Consider the following 18,575-nt stretch of genomic DNA (forward strand, 5'->3'; position numbering starts at 1 on the left):
CAATAAGGAATTCTATATCTGACCATACTATCCTTCAAAAATGAGAACAAAATCAAGACATTCTAAGATAAACAAATCTAGATAGCACATTAAAAAACAGAGACATCACTTTGCCAACAAAGGTCCACATAGTCAAAGTTACGGTTTTTCCAACAGTTGTGTACGGATGTGAGAGCTGGACCATAAAGAAGGCTGAGCGCCAAAGAATTAATGCTTTTGAACTGTGGTGCTGGTGAAGACTCTTGAGAGTGCCTTGAACTGCAAGGAGATCCAACCAGTCCATTCTGAAGGAGATCAGCCCCAAATACTCATTGGAAGGACTGAGGCTGAAGTTCCAGTACTTTGGCCACTGGATGTGAAGAGTCAACTCTTTTGGAAAAGATCCTAAATGAGGAGAAAGACTGAAGGCAAAATGAAAAGGAAGCAGTAGAGAATGAGATGGTTAGAAAGCATCACCTACTCACAGGACAGGAATTTGAACAAACTCTGGGAGATAGTGGAGGACACAGGAAAAATTCTCAATAAAATATACCAAATGGTTTATATTGTTATATATCCTAACCACATGGTTCCTGGGATGAAAGGATGGTTCAACATACCAGAATTTATCAATATAATAGCCTGGTATGTCACAGTCAATGGGGTCACAAAGAGTTGGACATGACTTGGTGACTGAACAGCAACAATAACAAAGGTAAACAACAGCTGAGGAAAATCATTACCACTATAAGTAAAACCAGCCCTGTAAGAAAAACTAAAAATAACCGGTAAAAGTAAATCCATCAGTTCAGTTCAGTTCAGTCGCTCAGTCATGTCCAACTCTTTGAGTCCATAGATAATTATAAAATCTACTATTACTGTAACTGGTTTATAATATGCCATTTGTTTTATACATGATTTAAGAAACTACTACATTCTTTAAATTATTAGACTATGCTTTTGAACAAACAACACATGAAGATATAATTTTATGACATCAATGACTTAAAAGTATGTGAGGGCAGAGCTATAAAGGAGCACAGTTCTGAATGTTAATGAAATTAAGCTGGTATAAATTAAAACATGGTTCTTGGGATGCAAGGATGGTTGAACATACAAGAATCTATCAAAATAATACACCACATTAACAAAATGAAAGAGGAAAACTACATGGTCATGTCAATTAAAACAGAAAAAGTACTTCGCAAAATTCGTACCCTTTCCCGATGACTAAAAAATGAAACTCAACAATCTAAGAATAGAAATTACCTACATCATCATAGCAAAAATCATATATGAAAAACACACAGTAAACATCAAACTCAATGATGGACAGCTTTTCTTCTAGAGAAAGGAATAAGACCAGGATGACCACTTTCACCACTTCTAGTCAACACAAATAGAAGTTCTAGCCAGAGCAATTATACAAGAAAAATAAACATAAAAGCACTGAAACTGGAACAAAATATTCTGTGTTTACAGATGATATGATCTTGCATGTAAGAAACTCTAAAGATTATACACATATATAAACATAAAAAATGATTAGAGGTAATAAACAAAAGAAGAAATTAAGGAAATAATTCTATTTACAATAGCTTCAAGAAGAGAAAAAACTTAGCACTTAACCAAGGAGACAAAAGATTTGCAAAATGAAAATTATAAAACATGGCTAAAAGAAATTAAAGAAGATATTAATAAATGGAAACACAACCCATGTTCACGGATTAGAAGACTTAATATTATTAAGATGTCAATACTACCTAAAGCAATCTACAGATCAATGCAATCTTATCAAAACCACAGTGACATTTCTTGCAGAAATAAAAAAAACATCCTAAAATGTATACGAACCAGAGATCAAACTGCCAACATCCGCTGGATCATGGAAAAAGCAAGAGAGCTTCAGAAAAACATCTACTTTTGCTTTATTGACTATACCAAAGCCTTTGACTGTGTGGATCACAATAAACTGTGGAAAATTCTGAAAGAGATGGGAATACCAGACCACCTGACATGCCTCTAGAGAAATCTGTATGCAGGTCAGGAAGCAACAGTTAGAACTGGACATGGAACAACAGACTGGTTCCAAATTGGGAAAGGAGTACGTCAAGGCTGTATATTGTCACCCTGCTTATTTAACTTCCATGCAGAGTACATCATGAGAAACGCTGGGCTGGATGAAGCACAAGCTGGAATCAAGATTCCTGGGAGAAATATCAATAACCTCAGATATGCAGAGGACCCCACCCTTATGGCAGAAAGTGAAGAAGAACTAAAGAGCCTCTTGATGAAAGTGAAAGAGGAGAGTGAAAAAGTTGGCTTAAAGCTCAACATTCAGAAAACTAAGATCATGGCATCTGGTCCCATCACTTCCTGGCAAATAGATGGGGAAACAGTGAAAACAGTAGCTGACTTTATTTTTATGGGCTCCAAAATCATTGTGGATGGTGATTGCAGCCATGAAATTAAAAGACACTTGCTCCTTGGAAGGAAACTTATGACCAACCTAGACAGCACGTTAAAAAGTTGCACATTTGTGCAACTGTGGTGTTGGAGAAGACTCTTGAGAGTTCCTTGGACTGCAAGAAGATCCAACCAGTCCATCCTAAAGGAGATCAGTCCTGGGTGTTCATTGGAGGGACTGATGTTGAAGCTGAAAGTCCAATACTTTGGCCACCTCATGCAGAGAGCTGACTCATCTGAAAAGACCCTGTTGCTGGGAGGGATTGGGGGCAGAAGGAGAAGGGGACGACAGAGGATGAGATGGCTGGATGGCATCACCGACACAATGGACATGGGTTTGGGTGGATTCTGGGAGTTAGTGATGGACAGGGAGGCCTGGCATGCTGTGATTCATGGGATCGCAAAGAGTCGGACACGACTGAGTGACTGAACTGAACTGAAAATGTATACACAACAAGAGTCAAAACAATCTTCAACATATTTGGAGGGATCAAACTCCCTGATTTCAAAACTTACTACAAAGCTATAATAATCAACACATATGGTACTAGCATAAAGACAAATATGGAGACCAAAGGAATACGATAGCACCCAGAAATAAAGCCACACCTATATGGTCAAATGATTTTCAAATGGCTGCTAAGTCCTTTCAATGGGTAAAGCACAGCTTTTTCAACAAATGATGCTGGAAAAACTGAATACCCACATGCAAAAGAATGAAGAAGGATGCTTACCTAATACTCTTACACAAAAGTTAGCTCAAAATGGATTAAAGGCCTAAAAGCATAAACTGAAACTATAAAACTCTTAGCATAAGGGAAAATGTTCAAGACATTGGATATGGGAGTATTTTCTTGGATATGACATCAAATAGAAACATAGATAAACTGGACTTCATCAAAATGAAAACTTCTGGGGGCTTCCCTGATGGTCCTGTGGTTGAGACTCCATGGTTCCACTGCAGTGGGCATGAACGAGTTCAATCCCTGGTCACGGAACTAAGATCCTGTGTGCCACATGGCATTACCAAAAAAAATTTTTTCAATTAAAAAACAACTGAAACTTCTGTACATCAAATGGCAGTAACAATAGAGTAAAAAGACAACCCACAAAATGGGAGATATATTTGGAAATCATACTTTATGATTATATTAATATTCAGAATAGAGAGAACTTCCAAACTCACAGATAAAAACAACCTGATTCATCAATGGGCAAAGGACTTGAATACACATTTCTCCAAAGAAGATACATGAATGGCCAATAAACACATGAAAAAGATGTTCAATAACACTAAAACCACGTCAAAACCCCAATGAGATATCGGTTCACATCCACTGGAATGATTATCATGTAAACACAGTAAATATCAAGCATTACAAAGGATGTGAAAAAAACCAGGACCCTTGTGCACTGCTGTGGCAATGTAAAATGATGTAGTTTTACATTCACAGAGAACAGTATGGTGGTTCTCCAAAAAATTAATAATAGAATTATAGGATCCAGAAATTCCACTTTCAGAAATACACCCAAAAGAACTGAAAGTATACAGAAACGCAGATAAATGTACACTGATGTTCATAACAGTGTTATTATTCACAATCATCTATAGGTGGAAGCAACCCAAGTACCTATAAACATTTGCAGAAGACTCCAGAAAGGCAAAAAGGAATCAACACTTCAATTAGAAAAGTTATCTCCAGCCAGTTGTTCTGGGTCTAATACCTCATTTTTAAAAATCATAAATTAAAACATCAGCTGACTAACCTATTTTTATACTTCAGGTTGAGGTGGTCTTCCCAAGAGCAAATCAAAACCAGGAGTCAAAAACTGACAGATTTTACAAAATAAAACTTTTAAGTCTCAGTGCCACAGAAGTTACTATAAACAAAGTAAAATTACAAAAACAAACTTGAAAAAAATTTTTCCCATACATATAACAAAGAGGTAATACCTTTCATAAGAGTTCTTACAAATTAGTAAGAAACAAATGAAACACCCAATATACACAAGACTTAAGAGACAACTCATGTAAGAAATACAAAATCCAGGGCCATGGTTCACAGGTAAAGAATCTGTCTGCCAATGCAGGAGACGCAGGTTTGATCCCTGATCCAGGAGGATCCCACAGGCCTTGGACAACCAAGTCTGTGCATCACAGCTGCTGAGCCTGTGCTCCACAGCCCTTAACCCACAACTACTTAGCCCACAAGCTACAACTACTAAAGCCTGTGCATCCTGAAGCATGTGCTCCACAACAAGAAGCCACCGCAGTGAGAAGCCATGTACCACAACCGGAGAGTAGCTCCCACTTGCCGCAACTAGAGAAAGCCTGTGGGCAGCAAGCAAGCCATCCAGCCATCTCATCCTCTGTCAACCCCTTCTCCTGCCACCTTCAATCTTTCCCAGCATCAGGGTCTTTGCTAATGAGTCAGTTTTTAGCATCAAGTGACCAAAGTATTGGAGCTACACTTTCTGCATCAGTCCTTCTAATGAACATTCAGAACTGATTTCCTTCAGGACTGACTGGATTGACCTTGGAGTCCAAGGGACTCTCAAGAGTCTCCTCCAACACTATAAAAGCATCAATTCTTTGACGCTCAGCTTTCTTTATGGTCCTACTCTCACATCCATACACGACTATAGGAAAAACCATAGCTTTGACTAGATGAACTGTGTCAGCAAAGCAATGTCTCTGCTTTTTAATATGCTGTCTAGGTTGGCCATAGCTTTTCTTCCAAGGAGCAAGCATCTTTTCTTTTCACGGCTGCAGTCACCATCTGCAGTGATTTTGGAGCCCAAGAAAATAAGGTCTAGTCTCTCAGTGTTTCCACTGTTTCACCATCTATTTGCAATGAAGTGATAGGACCAGATGCCATGATCTTAGTGTTCTGGATGCTGAGTTTTAAGTCAGCCTTTTCACTCTCCTCTTTAACTTCCATCAGGAGGCTCTTTAGTTCCTATTCGTTTTCTACCATAAGGGTGGTATCATTTGCATATCTGAGATATTGATATTTCTCTTGGCAATCTTAATTCCAGCTTGTGCTTCCTCCAGCCTGGCATTTTACACGATGTACTCTGTATATAGATTAAATAAGCAGAGTGACAATATACAGCCTTGACATACTCCTTTCCCAATTTGGAACCAGACCATTGTCCCATATCCAGTTCTAACTGTCACTTCTTGACCTGCATACGGATTTCTCAGGAGGCAGGTAAGGTGGTCTGGTATTCCCATCTCTTTCAGAATTTTCCACTGTTGTGATCCACACAGTCAAAGGCTTTGGCATAGTCAATAAAGCAGAAGTAGATACTTTTCTAGAACTCTCTTGCTTTCTTGATGATCCAATGGATGTTGAAAATTTGATCTCTGGTTCCTCTGCCTTTTCTAAATACAGCTTGAACATCTGGAAGTTTACAGTTCATGTATTGCTGAAGCCTGGCTTGGAGAATTTTGAGCATTTCTTTACTAGAATGTGAGATGAGTGCAATTGTGTGGTAGTTTGAGCATCCTCTGGCATTGTCTTTCTTTGGGTTTGGAATGAAAACTGACCTTTTCCAGTCCTGTGGCCACTGCTGAGTTTTCCAAATTTGCTGGCATACTGAGTACAGCATTTTCACAGCATCATCTTTTAGGACTTGAAATAGCTCAACTGGAATTCCATCACCTCCACTAGCTTTGTTCGTAGTGATGGTTCCTAAGGCCAACTTGACTTCGCACTCCAGGATGTCTGGCTTTAGGTGAGTGATCACGCCATCGTGCTTATCTGGGTCATTTAGATCTTTTTTTGTATAGTTCTTCTGTGTATTCTTGCCACCTCTTTTTAATATCTTCTGCTTCTGTAGGGCCATACCTTTTCTGTCCATTATTGTACCCATCTTTGCATGAAATGTTCCCTTGGCATTTCAGATTTTCTTGAAGAGATCTCTAGTCTTTCCCATTCCATTGTTTTCCTCTATTTCTTTGCACTGATCACTTAAGGTTTTCTTATCTCTCCTTGCTATTCTTCGGAACTCTGCATTCAGATGGGTGTATCTTTCCTTTTCTCCTTTGCCTTTCACTTCTCTTCTTTTCTCAACTATTTGTAAGGCCATTTTGCCTTTTGGGATTTCTTTTTCTTGGGAATGGTTTTGATCACCATCTTCTATACAACGCCATGAACCTCCATCCATAGTTTTTCAGACAGTCAAGTCAGTCAGTCAGTTCAGTCACTCAGTCGTGTGTGACTCTTTGCGACCCTATGAATCACGGCATGCCAGGCCTCCCTGTCCATCACCAACTTTCACAGTTCACTCAAACTCATGTCCATCGAGTCAGTGATGCCATCCAGCCATCTTATCCTCTGTCGTCCCCTTCTCCTCCTGCTCCCAACCCCTCCCAGCAACAGGGTCTTTTCCAATGAGTCAACTCTTCGCATGAAGTGGCCAAAGTATTGGACTTTCAGCTTCAGCATCAGTCCTTCCAATGAACACCCAGGACTGATCTCCTTTAGGATGGACTGGTTGGATCTCCTTGCAGTCCAAGGGACTCTCAAGAGTGTTCTCCATCACCACAGTTCAAAAGCATCAATTCTTCAGCACTCAGCTTTCTTCACCATCCAACTCTCACATCCATACATGACCACAGGAAAAACCATCGCCTTGACCAGATGGACCTTTTTTGTCAAAGTAATATCTCTGCTTTTCAACAGGCCATCTAGGTTGGTCATTATTTTCCTTCCAAGGTGTAAGCATCTTTTAATTTCATGGCTGCAATCACCATCTGCAGTGATTCTGAAGCCCCCCAAAATAAAGTCTGTCACTGTTTCCATTGCTTCCCCATCTATTTCCCATGACGTGATGGGACCAGATGCCATGATCTTCGTTTTCTGAATGTTGAGCTTTAAGCCAACTTTTTCACTCTCCTCTTTCACTTTCATCAAGAGGCTTTTTAGCTCCTCTTCACTTTCTGCCATAAGGGTGGTGTCATCTGCACATCTGAGGTTACTGATATTTCTCCCAGCAATCTTGAGTCCAGCTTGTGCTTCCTCCAGCCCAGCGTTTCCCATGATGTACTCTGCATAGAAGTTAAATAAGCAAGGTGACAATATACAGCCTTGACGTACTCCTTTTCCTATTTGGAACCAGTCTGTTGTTCCATGTCCAGTTCTAACTGTTGCTTCCTGACCTGCATATAGGTTTCTCAAGAGGCAGGTCAGGTGGGCTAGTATTCCCATCTCTTTCAGAATTTTCCACAGTTTATTGTGATCCACACAGTCAAAGGCTTTGGCATAGTCAATAAAGCAGAAATAGGGTTTTGCTGGAATTCTCTTGCTTTTTCCATGACCCATTGGATGTTGGCAATTTGATCTCTAGTTCCTCTGTCTTTTCTAAAACTAGCTTGAACATCTGGAAGTTCACAATTCACGTACTGCTAAAGCCTGGCTTGGAGAATTTTGAGCATTACTTTACTAGCTGCAAAGTAAATTGAGATGAGTGAAATTGTGTGGTAGTTTGAGCATTCTTTGGCATTGCCTTTCTTTGGGATTGGAATGAAAACTGACCTTTTCCAGTCCTGTGGCCACTGCTGAGTTTTCCAAATTTCAGACACTCTATCAGATCTAATCCATTGAGTCTATTTGTCAGTTCCACTGTATGTTACCACATAATACTGTGTAAGGGATTTGGTCTTAGTCACATAAGGCATTTTTCCTGAGTTGTTATGGCAACAATCTTTAAGCCTAGCTTTAAGCCCAGAGCTAATGATTACACAACAAAACAACTCATCCTGCTCAAGAGTATGTTCTTCCTTAAGTTCTGTACTAATGGTAACATATGGTAATATAACAAAAAATGTAGGGCTTCCCTGGTGGCTCAGAGGTTAAAGCGTCTGCCTCTAATTTGGGAGAACTGGGTTTGATCCTGGGTCAGGAAAATCCCCTGGAGAAGGAAATGGCAACCCACTCCAGTATTCTTGCCTGGAGAATCCCATGGACGGAGGAGCCTGGTGGGCTACAGTCCATGGGGTCGCAAAGAGTCGGACATGACTGAGTGACTTAAATTAACAAAAATGTACCTTGCTAAGGACATGTTTCTCCTTAACAAAACCTTATGACTAATCTTGTTATCTTGTGGGAGTGGGCCTGGTAAAACCTTTACAACCTTGAGACATTCTTTTGATTTACTGTTAATAACCAGCTCAAAAAGTATACAGCTCCCTTGCTAAGACTAGTGATGGGGCACTCTCTGTCCCCCTTCTGATGTCTACATCAGAAGCTTTCTCTATCTTTTTTCACTGTAATAAAACTTCTGCCACACAAAAGCTCTAAGTGATCAAGCCTGGTCCCTGGTCCCCAAACTAAATCTTCTTCAGAGATCATGAATTCATGAATCTGGTATCATTCACTGTAAGCTACCAGTATCTCTCCTCACTGTCTAGTATAGGACAAAGATATAGACACTTTTAGTGCAAAATGATAAAATGCATTTCTACTACCTCTGATTATGCATTAAATTTATTAGTAACTGGATAATGCCACTGAAACGCTCTTTTTTTTTTCCAGCAAATTCAGAAAAAGGATAAAGTTAACATTGTTGCTAAGTAGAATCTAAGTGAAACACAAAATATTCTCCAAAAGAAAAAAAACTCATAAAATTTATGCTAATAAGAAATAAACAGAATTTATAAAAACAGAACGTTATAAAGTAAGAAATTTATTATAGATACTTTAAAAGGTAACTATGAATACTCTTTAATGTAATTAGCCTTAAAAGAGAAATACAAACCAGAAGTTATGCTTGGATGATTAGGGGTAGAAAGGCAATTAAGATTGGATTAACAATTTTTCACTCAGATCAAAACTATTTATTGTATTGTTAGAAAGCAGAAAAAAAAATAAGAGTTTCACGGTAAATGAAAGTTAAAATATCTAGTACTATGTACTAACTGACATCCCTGAGCTTTTTAACCACAGTTTTTTTTTCTTATTTACAACCACCATATGAGCCTCTCCTAGTACTTTACTGCAAAGTAGTTCAGTCAGGTCCAACTCTTTGTGACCATATGGACTGTAGCCCACCAGGCTCCTCTGTCCATCGGATTCTCTAGGCAAGAATACTGGAGTGATTGCCATGCCCTCCTCCAAAGGATCTTCCCAACCCAGGGATTGAACCCTTGTCTCAGGCATCTCCTGCACTGGCAGGTGGGTTCTTTACCACCAGTGCCACTTGGCACTGCTGATTTCCATTTCCCTATTAGTACAGTTAAACTATGTACCAATTTCAGCTACCTCATATCATGTTTTTGGTGAGGAATGCATACAATCACTCATTCAGCAAATGCTTAGTGACTAGGCAGAGTTCTAGAATCTGAGTATAAAAACAGTGAAAAAGAAAAGAAGAAGGGACGGATGGATCGATGGAGAAACAGATGGGTGGATAGGACAAAGAAAGATGAGGAATAGACATATGTAAGGGGAATGAATTTCAATTACACCAGAAAAGATGCAGTAGGTAACTAAATTTTCATTACAAGCCTACATCCATTTTCCCACACACAAGTAGAGTGACCAGTAGTTTCTGAAACTGACTCTTAACTATGGGATGCTGGTTCCCATAGCAATTCCAGTCACCAGGGGAGAAAAGTTAACACTAGTTATTTAGCAGTTACACATGTGTCAGGGGAGAACAGAAGAAGGCTCATGAGAATAAGTGCACAATTTATTTTGAGTAGAGTTATCACTAAACATACCTTTCAGATAAAAAGAAGCTCTTGTGAGGATTTAGATTTTGACAAGATTCTAGGCTGCCATCAGCTGATGAAGAAAGCTGCTCTGATTGCAAGTTGTCTGTATCACCCAAATTGGCCTCAGTTACAGATGAGGTCTTTATGTATTTTCTTCCTAACTTCGTTCCCAGGATATTCGTCAATATAACTCTGGGTTTCCTGTCATATAAAATAACAAACACTGTACTATACTGAAATTTGCAGTAAAAAAAATTCTAGGAAGTTGAAGTTTCAAACATTTTCAACTTAGCATAAGTAAGCTATTAGAATTATACCATCCTGGAAATCAATCCATAAATACTCAATATTTTGGACAAACACTCTTTTGTTGTTTCTGGAAGTACTTACATCTTATAGACTGGCATAGATTGGCCTGCCACTATATGGCTTTAACTATACTAGTGGATGCTATTGGAATTGCTTAAAATTTTAACCAATTTTTCTCAAAAAAAAAAAAAAATGGGTTTCCTTCCCCAGTAGTTATTAAAAATACAGAAACTACAAACCAATTCAAAAAAATGTTTCTTTTTCAACAGAAAGGTCCTTGGTAAATAACAACATATTCATAATCGGCAAATGATAAATGCTAAATCCAACAAGAAAGACATCATTCATACTGCATCTGTAGTAATGACAGATTACTTAAGAAAAACAGCACATATATTGATGGTAATAAATATGCTTTACATAATAGAATCAGGAAAAAGGGTCAAAAAAATTAATGTTTAGAAAAGCAAAGAGTTATTTTTAAATTGGTGGGATTCATATAAAAACTAGTAATGCAAGCCTGGTATCGCCTTAAACAGAAGAGGATGCCCTAACCTTCTATTTAGCCAGCTGTTATTATGAACAACTGATACTCGTTGCCATACTACAATGATGTCTTTAAGGTAAATACCTGACCCTGAACTGACAGGCCTAGATCAAATTATTGTGATTTTTAAAATTTGTGTTAGCATTTTCTTTAAGTTTTCCTATCTCCTGTTTATGAGATGTTCCCCCTGACTGTCACTTGCAGCACTTCACTGACATTTTGTGAGAAATAACAGATAACATCTAGAAAGGACCAAAGTACTTTTGTTTAAGTAAACAATGTGAGCTTCCCTGTACTTTGCTACATTTGCTGTACTACTCAGAGGTACCCTTCAATTTTCACTATAGAATAGAAGCACTGTGTTCTTTTCACTATGTTCCACAATGTAGAATTTCAGATCCTAGGACAACTGTAAAATAATTCAGTCTCCTCTTTATTTTAAACATGAAGAACTCAAAGCTCATAAAGGTAAATGGTTGCCCAAGTATAAGCAACTCTAGCTCCTAGAAGAACCTGGGCTTTTGGGTTTTTTTTAATTTTATTCCATTCACTGCATTTTCAATACTAACTTGCCACAGCATCCAGATAACTGAGTCTCTCTGTAGATATTTTAGGAATCCTTAAATATATCCACTTCCAGCACAACCTCCACAAAAAAGTACTAGGTTGATTAAGGTGGATATGATCTAAAACAAGGCTATGGTAAATACAACTCTCTGAACCCAAGAGTTTGAGTGAAGGAAGAAAGGAAATTAAGTAAGCCACTTAGCACAATCACGAATTGTGGAGAGTGAAGAACGAAGATATTTTTCTTTCTCCTCTCATGATTTAAGCCTCAAAGATTCCTATTTATTACTGTCTGCTTTGTATATTTGATGCCTGACAGAACCCTCCTTAAAATCCTGGATTTGAAGTAGGAATGAAGACAACAAAAGACCAGTAAGGAGTCTCAATATTTCTTCTATCTGACCTCACACTAGGAATTGCTGTGAAATGAATAAAGGAAACTCAACTGCAGTTCTCAATCTTTAGGGAGAATGTAGGATTATTAGAAAAGAGAATTTTATTCAAGTAAGAACTATTTTTCTTCAAATCAGTCAGTTTAGTTGCTCAGTCATGTCCAACTCTTTGTGACCCCATGGCATGCAAAATGCCAGGCAACTCCTGGAGCTTACTCAAACTCACGTCCATCAAGTCGGTGATGCCATCCAACCATCTCATTCTCTGTCGTCCCCTTAAATTTTACTTACTTTTAAGAGATGAGAGAATTTGATACACTAGTTGATAGTTCATGTTAAGAATTGATGATATACTCTTCATGGTCCCCTATCATTACTGAATTCTAAAATGTAATTCAAAACAAAATAATTCAAGAACTGTAGTATTTAAAATAAAATGTGGAGGATAGAAGAAGAAATCCCCCCCAAAAAAAAATTAGCTATAATTCACTTGTTTAAATGCCTGCCTATAGGATGTTTAAGTATGTTTTTAAATGTTGAGTCTCTAAAGAAAGCTCCAAATAGGAGAGAAAAAGTCCATAGAAGGGTAGTTCTCTACAAAGTACTGAAGAGAATAATCAGCAAAAATAAGCAAACAAAAAAATTTACAAATATCAGCAAGGAAAAGAGTAATTATAAAGATTAGAATTCTCTTTTGAATCAAGAATAATCATTCTATTCTATTATGGTTTGTTTTGCTGCTAGATTGTTGAAGAAAGAAAAACCAGAGCTATGAAAAAAGAACCTTAGAAGGTAAATGAGAATTTTTAAGCTAAACAAATAGTTTAAAAGTCTTTCCTAGAAGAGAAAAACTTGAAAATTCCCCCAAAACCCATCTGAAAAGATTATACATGAATCTACAATAGAACCCACAGCTCTAAAGTACAAAAGCCCTAACGGGCCTCTGAAGCTACCAGAAGGCTCAAGGAGCTAATTCAGTGTGTCTACCATGGCATACCTTTCAATTAGAAAGCATTCTACTACTGTGAACAAATGCCACAAGAAAAAAAAAACAAAAATAAGAATATTTTTAGGTTAATGAATTCAATATCATGTAAAATATGTAATAAAGTGCAATTCCTACTTTACTTATGAAAAAAATCAAAGGTCAGAAAAATGAAAAGCAGTATGGGCACAGAGTTTGTTAAGGGCAAGGACTTTGGAGTCAAACACAGGGTGAAGTGTTTCAACTTCAACTAGTAATTATATAACCTTAGGTCGGGTACTTACCATAATTTATGCCTCTTATCACTGATCTCCTCATCTCTAAGATGTGGAGAATGGCAATATCTACCTTAAAAATGATTAAGATTAAATGAAATGAAAGATGTAAAGCAATTAGCACAAGTCCTGGCACATAGTCAATATATAATAAATGGATGCTCATTTTAATCTTCTTATTATTGAAGTCTTCCCCAAACTTATAGATTATCTTTTCAATTAGCATTTAATTGTCATAATTTATCATGCTCTGCTCTGCAATCTTAATGAAAATATCTTCTTAGAAAAGCATATAATTAAATAATTAGCAATATCTATAGTATTCCTAGCTCTTTTTAACACACACTGTAGCCCAAACATCTTTCTTTAATTATTTACAACTTAATGTAATTTGGGTACCTTGAAGAAACAGAGTTTTGTGTGACAACCTTACAGAATACAAATCTATAAAGTGATAACTAAGTTTATAATATCTAAACTGCCTTTTGGTATATAATTTATAAGTTAGCACTACCATGGAAATTCTAGGGCTAGCCAGCAGTACAAAAGATTCTGAACATTAACAAGAAATATATAAAAGTATATACTTCATCTCCTGTACTATCTCAACACAGCAGAAAGTTGCCATTTCACACAGTCCATCCAATTTTTTTCTCAAGTATGCAAATAGTATCAGTAAGTAAAACAGATTTAATTTTACTTACTAATATTATGAAAGTGAAAGTTTTAAGTCACTCAGTTGTGTCTGACTCTTTGTATCCCCATGGACAGTAGCCTGCCAGGCTCCTCGGTCCATGGAATTCTCCAGGCAAGAATACTGGAGTGGGTAATCATTCCTTTCTCTAGGTGATTGTCCCGACCCAGGGATTGAACTTAGGTCTCCTACACTGTAGGCAGATTCTTTACCATCTGAGCCACCAGGAAAGCCTTAATATTATGTTGAAAGCATATTTCAAAACATAATACGCTAAACCAAAGAACCAAATTTTGTAACAGTGAAATGAAGCAGAAAGTATACTGGCCTGAGAAATAATATCATTTATTGAATGTGTCTCTATATACATTCTGGTCCTTAATTGTTTCAATTACAAATTATGGGTTCCACCCCACACCTAAGTAGCAAGGTAAATATAAGACTGAAATAAAAAATGGGAGAAAACTTTGAAAATCTGATAGGAGCTATTAGATATCCTTGATGTTAAGGGCAAATTTTTAAAGAAATGGAACCCTTGTTGACAGATAACATAACTGCATCTGGCATTAAAGCTATAAACAACAAGTAAAAAGATAATAATACTAATTTAGTTTTTATTTTGCTGCCAATTTAGATGAACGTTTTGCTAAAATTGTGCTGTGGCATTTTAATAGGGTTTCTATAAATCTATTCTTATCCCAGATGGTATCATTCAAAATATTACTTTCTAAATCAGTTTAAGCTACATAAAATTTTTTTTTAATTTTTCAATTACCTTCTTAAAATAATACACAAATTTTCTAAATTTACCCTTTTGTTTTACTAAGCAATATTGTAAGTGAATAAAGTATCACTCAATTAAACCATTGCTGGCTTAAAAAAGTCTTAAGGTTACAGGAATACCAGGGTGTCCAAAAAGTCATACCATCACAATATCTGGAATATGTAATTTTTTAAAACTCCAAACATATATAAACTTAAGAAAAACACAGATAAATATAATTACACCATTTAGGGAAATCCCAAGAACCAGGAGTTAACTTTTTATAACAGAATATTGTACACTGTCTCACTATGTCTCTAATAATCTCTGGTGTTAACCAACGAAGACAAGATAAAGATGGTTTACCTTCTCAAAAGTTTTGCAGATATCTCCCACTAGGTTCTTTCTTGCCTACTGACCAAGGCTTATAAAGATCTGGAAATATTCTCCCAGGAAAACAGATATGAACCACATATGGTGATAAAACCTAAACTAAAATATGGCTTATTTATTTTAAAAGATATGTGTGTATCCCACATACTGCTAGCTTGACATCTCTAAAACTCTTGACTCTCTCCTTCATTATTTAATAAGACTGATTGGGATCACATATTTTCTGTTTCTCTTCTCAACTTTATCCAGAAGTTAAAAGGCTAAACTGTCTTCATTAAAGGGCACATACTTAGATCACTACCTTTAGATCCCAGAATGTGCTTTTCTGTATACCTGAAACTATTACAACGTTGTAAATCAACTATATGCCAATATAAAATTTTAAAATTACTTAAAAATAAGTAGACAAAACTTTTAAAAAGAAAAAAAAGAAAAGAAGCCATTGGTGGGAATGAATAAGTAATTTTGGTTTACTCAGTAGTTAAATTTTAAGTTAAAATTAAGAACCAAACGTAAGTTTTTCTTCCTTTCACCTTTCTGAAATAATGACATCTTAGCCAAGTAAAATGAAAATAAAACAAACAGTATCACATCAAAGTTAAGCAAAGTCTGAAGAAAGTCTAAGTCTCCTATTCTAGATAGCAAGTTCCACACAGAAAACATCTATCCAAACCTATACCCTAAACAGCTCTCCAATTTTCTTATCTGAAGTTTATAATATCTCTTTTCCTGTCTGAGACCAAAATTACAGAGCAGATAATTGGTTTGGGTGGAGGAAAAGACATTTCAATCGAAGAGACTGGAACTGCTAAGTAATCTCAGCAAATGTTTATTGAGAATTTAGTATGTGCCCAGTACTGTGCAAGGAAAAAATAATAAAATGTAGTCTCTGCCCTTATGAAGCTTATAGTAAGGGAGGCAGAGAAATCACATTAAGTGTCATGAGTGCTATGATATAGAATAGGCAGCTCTCCCAGACAAAGAAAGGGACCAAATGCAGATGTGGCAGCTGGAATCGAAGAAGGCTTCCCAAGAAGATGGACATGAGTTCAGTGTTAAAGACCAAGATCAGTCAATAAAGGGGAAAAGGAAATTTTTCCCAAGATAAGAGAACAAAAAGCATGAGCTCAGAGGTATAAAACAACATTATGCATTCAGTGAGCTACCAGCAGTTCCCTAATTCTAAAGCACAGTACTGAATGTGGAAGAGTAGACAGACACAAAGCTAGAGACAATCAAGGTGCAATCCTTATGGACGTTGAAATGCCAAGGTAAAGAGTTTGAACTTTAACCTAAAGATTATCTGGAGCCACAGGAAGATGTTAAATAGCAGAGTAACACATAACATCTTCATACTTCAGCAACAACATGGTGAAATAATGAAGACGAAAAAAAAGACTACGCACAGGAAGCCCAATAAAATTATGATCAGAATAATAAAGGCACAAAGTTATCAGGGTTTGAACTGAGGCAGTGGTGAGAAAGAGGAAGAAAAGATCATTTGAAGACAGATTTAGGAGGCAAAAATAACTAGACTAGATAAATGATTAGATACAAAGAGTAAGGGGAAAACAGGAGCCAGGACAATTTCTAAGTTCTAATGCGAAGAACTAAGTGTGAAAAGGAGTCATATATTCAGACAGGGAGGAGATAGAGAAAAAGGAACAAGTCTGAAAACAAAGATGATTCACTCACTTTGAAACAAGCTAAACCTAGGACACCTGGAGCTGAGGGGAAGGTCTGGACTAACTGGTAGTTCATCTGAGTAAGGGAACAGAAACACATACATACACAGTAAAAAAACAAATTAGAATCTTATTAGGACTCTTATTTCACATTATATTTTAAGTTTCCTGAACACATAATATAGCTGCTAACAATTTCTGGTGAGAAAAACTATTCTGGGGGATGAAACATTACACTGTTCTAATCACGCTGTTCTAATTCAAAAAGATTAGACATGGGATGAGGGGATGGATGTCATCTGGAGGAGAGCTGGAGCTTCTTCTCAAAAGAACCAAAGGGATTGGAAGGGCCATCCCTTTAACTAGTCCCCTTTATTTAGATCTAGCGGGACAGTAACGGAATAGCTCACCTGTACTAAGGAGGAAAAACGCTGTACTTCAGGACAATGAGAGTAAATTGCTTCTTCATAAATTACTAAAGCTAAGTGTCTAAGATTTGGGTGCTTTAGAAAGTTTAATTTACATCAGGTACGATACAGTATAGGAATTCCTGTTATATAGCTTTTTATGTTTTTGCATTTTTAAAAGAAGTGTCCTTTAAAAAAAAAAAGGACTGCACAATACTATGTTCAAATGTTTTGACAGAGTTCTACTTTAATTTTTAAAATAACTGTGCTGAAAGTCACGAAGTTGCAGCTGGACCTTGGCTTAAAGCACTTATAAATTGTTATCTAGGGACTTCCTTGGTGGTCCAGTGGCTAAGATGGCACTCCCAGTGCAAGGGGCCTGATTAAATTCTTGATCAGGGAACTAGATCCCACATGCCACAACTAAGACCCAGTACAGTCAAATAAATGGATAAAAAATAAATATTAAAAATATTGCTAAAAAAAAATCGCCATTAAGTTTACATACCAAATAATCAAAGCACCATCTAGCTAATGACAGGCTATTCTAATTGAAACTAAATACTTCCCCTAAAAAAATAATTCATTTAAGGGTTAAAACTGTAAATGGAAATACATTAAAAACGTGATGTGATAGGTCACAAATTCCCAGAGCTAGTTTCTAATTTTTAGTCCCAAACTTCACATACAACTTTTTTTTAAAAATATAGAACAAAACAGGTCTTGTTAGCTTTCAAAATTAAACTGCATATTTATTATTAAAAATCTGGGAATAATAATTCAAAATCATCTCCTGTTTTTAAAAATGCATGTAAAATACAAGAAAGCTCACAAAGTAAAAAGTGGTAAGGATCTAGATTAAATAATATTTGAAAGGTATGTTAAAGATGCTTGGCATGCTGCAGTCCAGGGAGTCACAAAGAGTCAGACACAACTAAGCAACTGAACAACAACAAATGTTAAAGATGCAGAAAATAAAAAGATCCATAGACAGACAGACTTGTTTTTTTTTTCTTTCATCTTTAACATACCTTTGAGATAATATTTAGGTCCTTACCTAACAAAATCTAGGTCCTTATCTATCTGTCTATATCTAGTTCTTCATTTTATATATGTGAATCTCTAAAAATATGTATATGAGAATCAAATTATTAAGTTAAATGTACTAAGAATTTTATTTGTTTTTAAAAATAATTCTAACCCAATCGATTTAACGAAATGTAGAGTCATTAACTTTGTAAATGAAGATTGTCAGCTTTAAGACTTGAGGGAGTCACACGTGTATATGCCAATTTTCTTAAAGATCATTTCCAACAATCTTATTTTTAAGATCATTGGACTTAAAGTACTTCCAGTGCAGTAAGCTGAACAAAATCAATGCTGAACAACA

The 18,575-nt window shown here is 36.5% G+C and overlaps 1 protein-coding gene across 1 annotated transcript in view; it reads right to left on the reverse strand.

The window, feature by feature from the left end:
- SENP7 (SUMO specific peptidase 7) overlaps positions 1-18,575 on the reverse strand; it is a 137,034-nt gene that overhangs the window by 65,215 nt on the left and 53,244 nt on the right. The window contains exon 6 of the mRNA XM_068976375.1: positions 10,175-10,369. Coding sequence (XP_068832476.1) covers positions 10,175-10,369 — 195 coding nt within the window. The remainder of the gene's footprint in view (positions 1-10,174; positions 10,370-18,575) is intronic.

Source organism: Capricornis sumatraensis, chromosome 1, assembly GCF_032405125.1.
Source record: "Capricornis sumatraensis isolate serow.1 chromosome 1, serow.2, whole genome shotgun sequence".
NCBI lineage: Eukaryota > Metazoa > Chordata > Mammalia > Artiodactyla > Bovidae > Capricornis > Capricornis sumatraensis.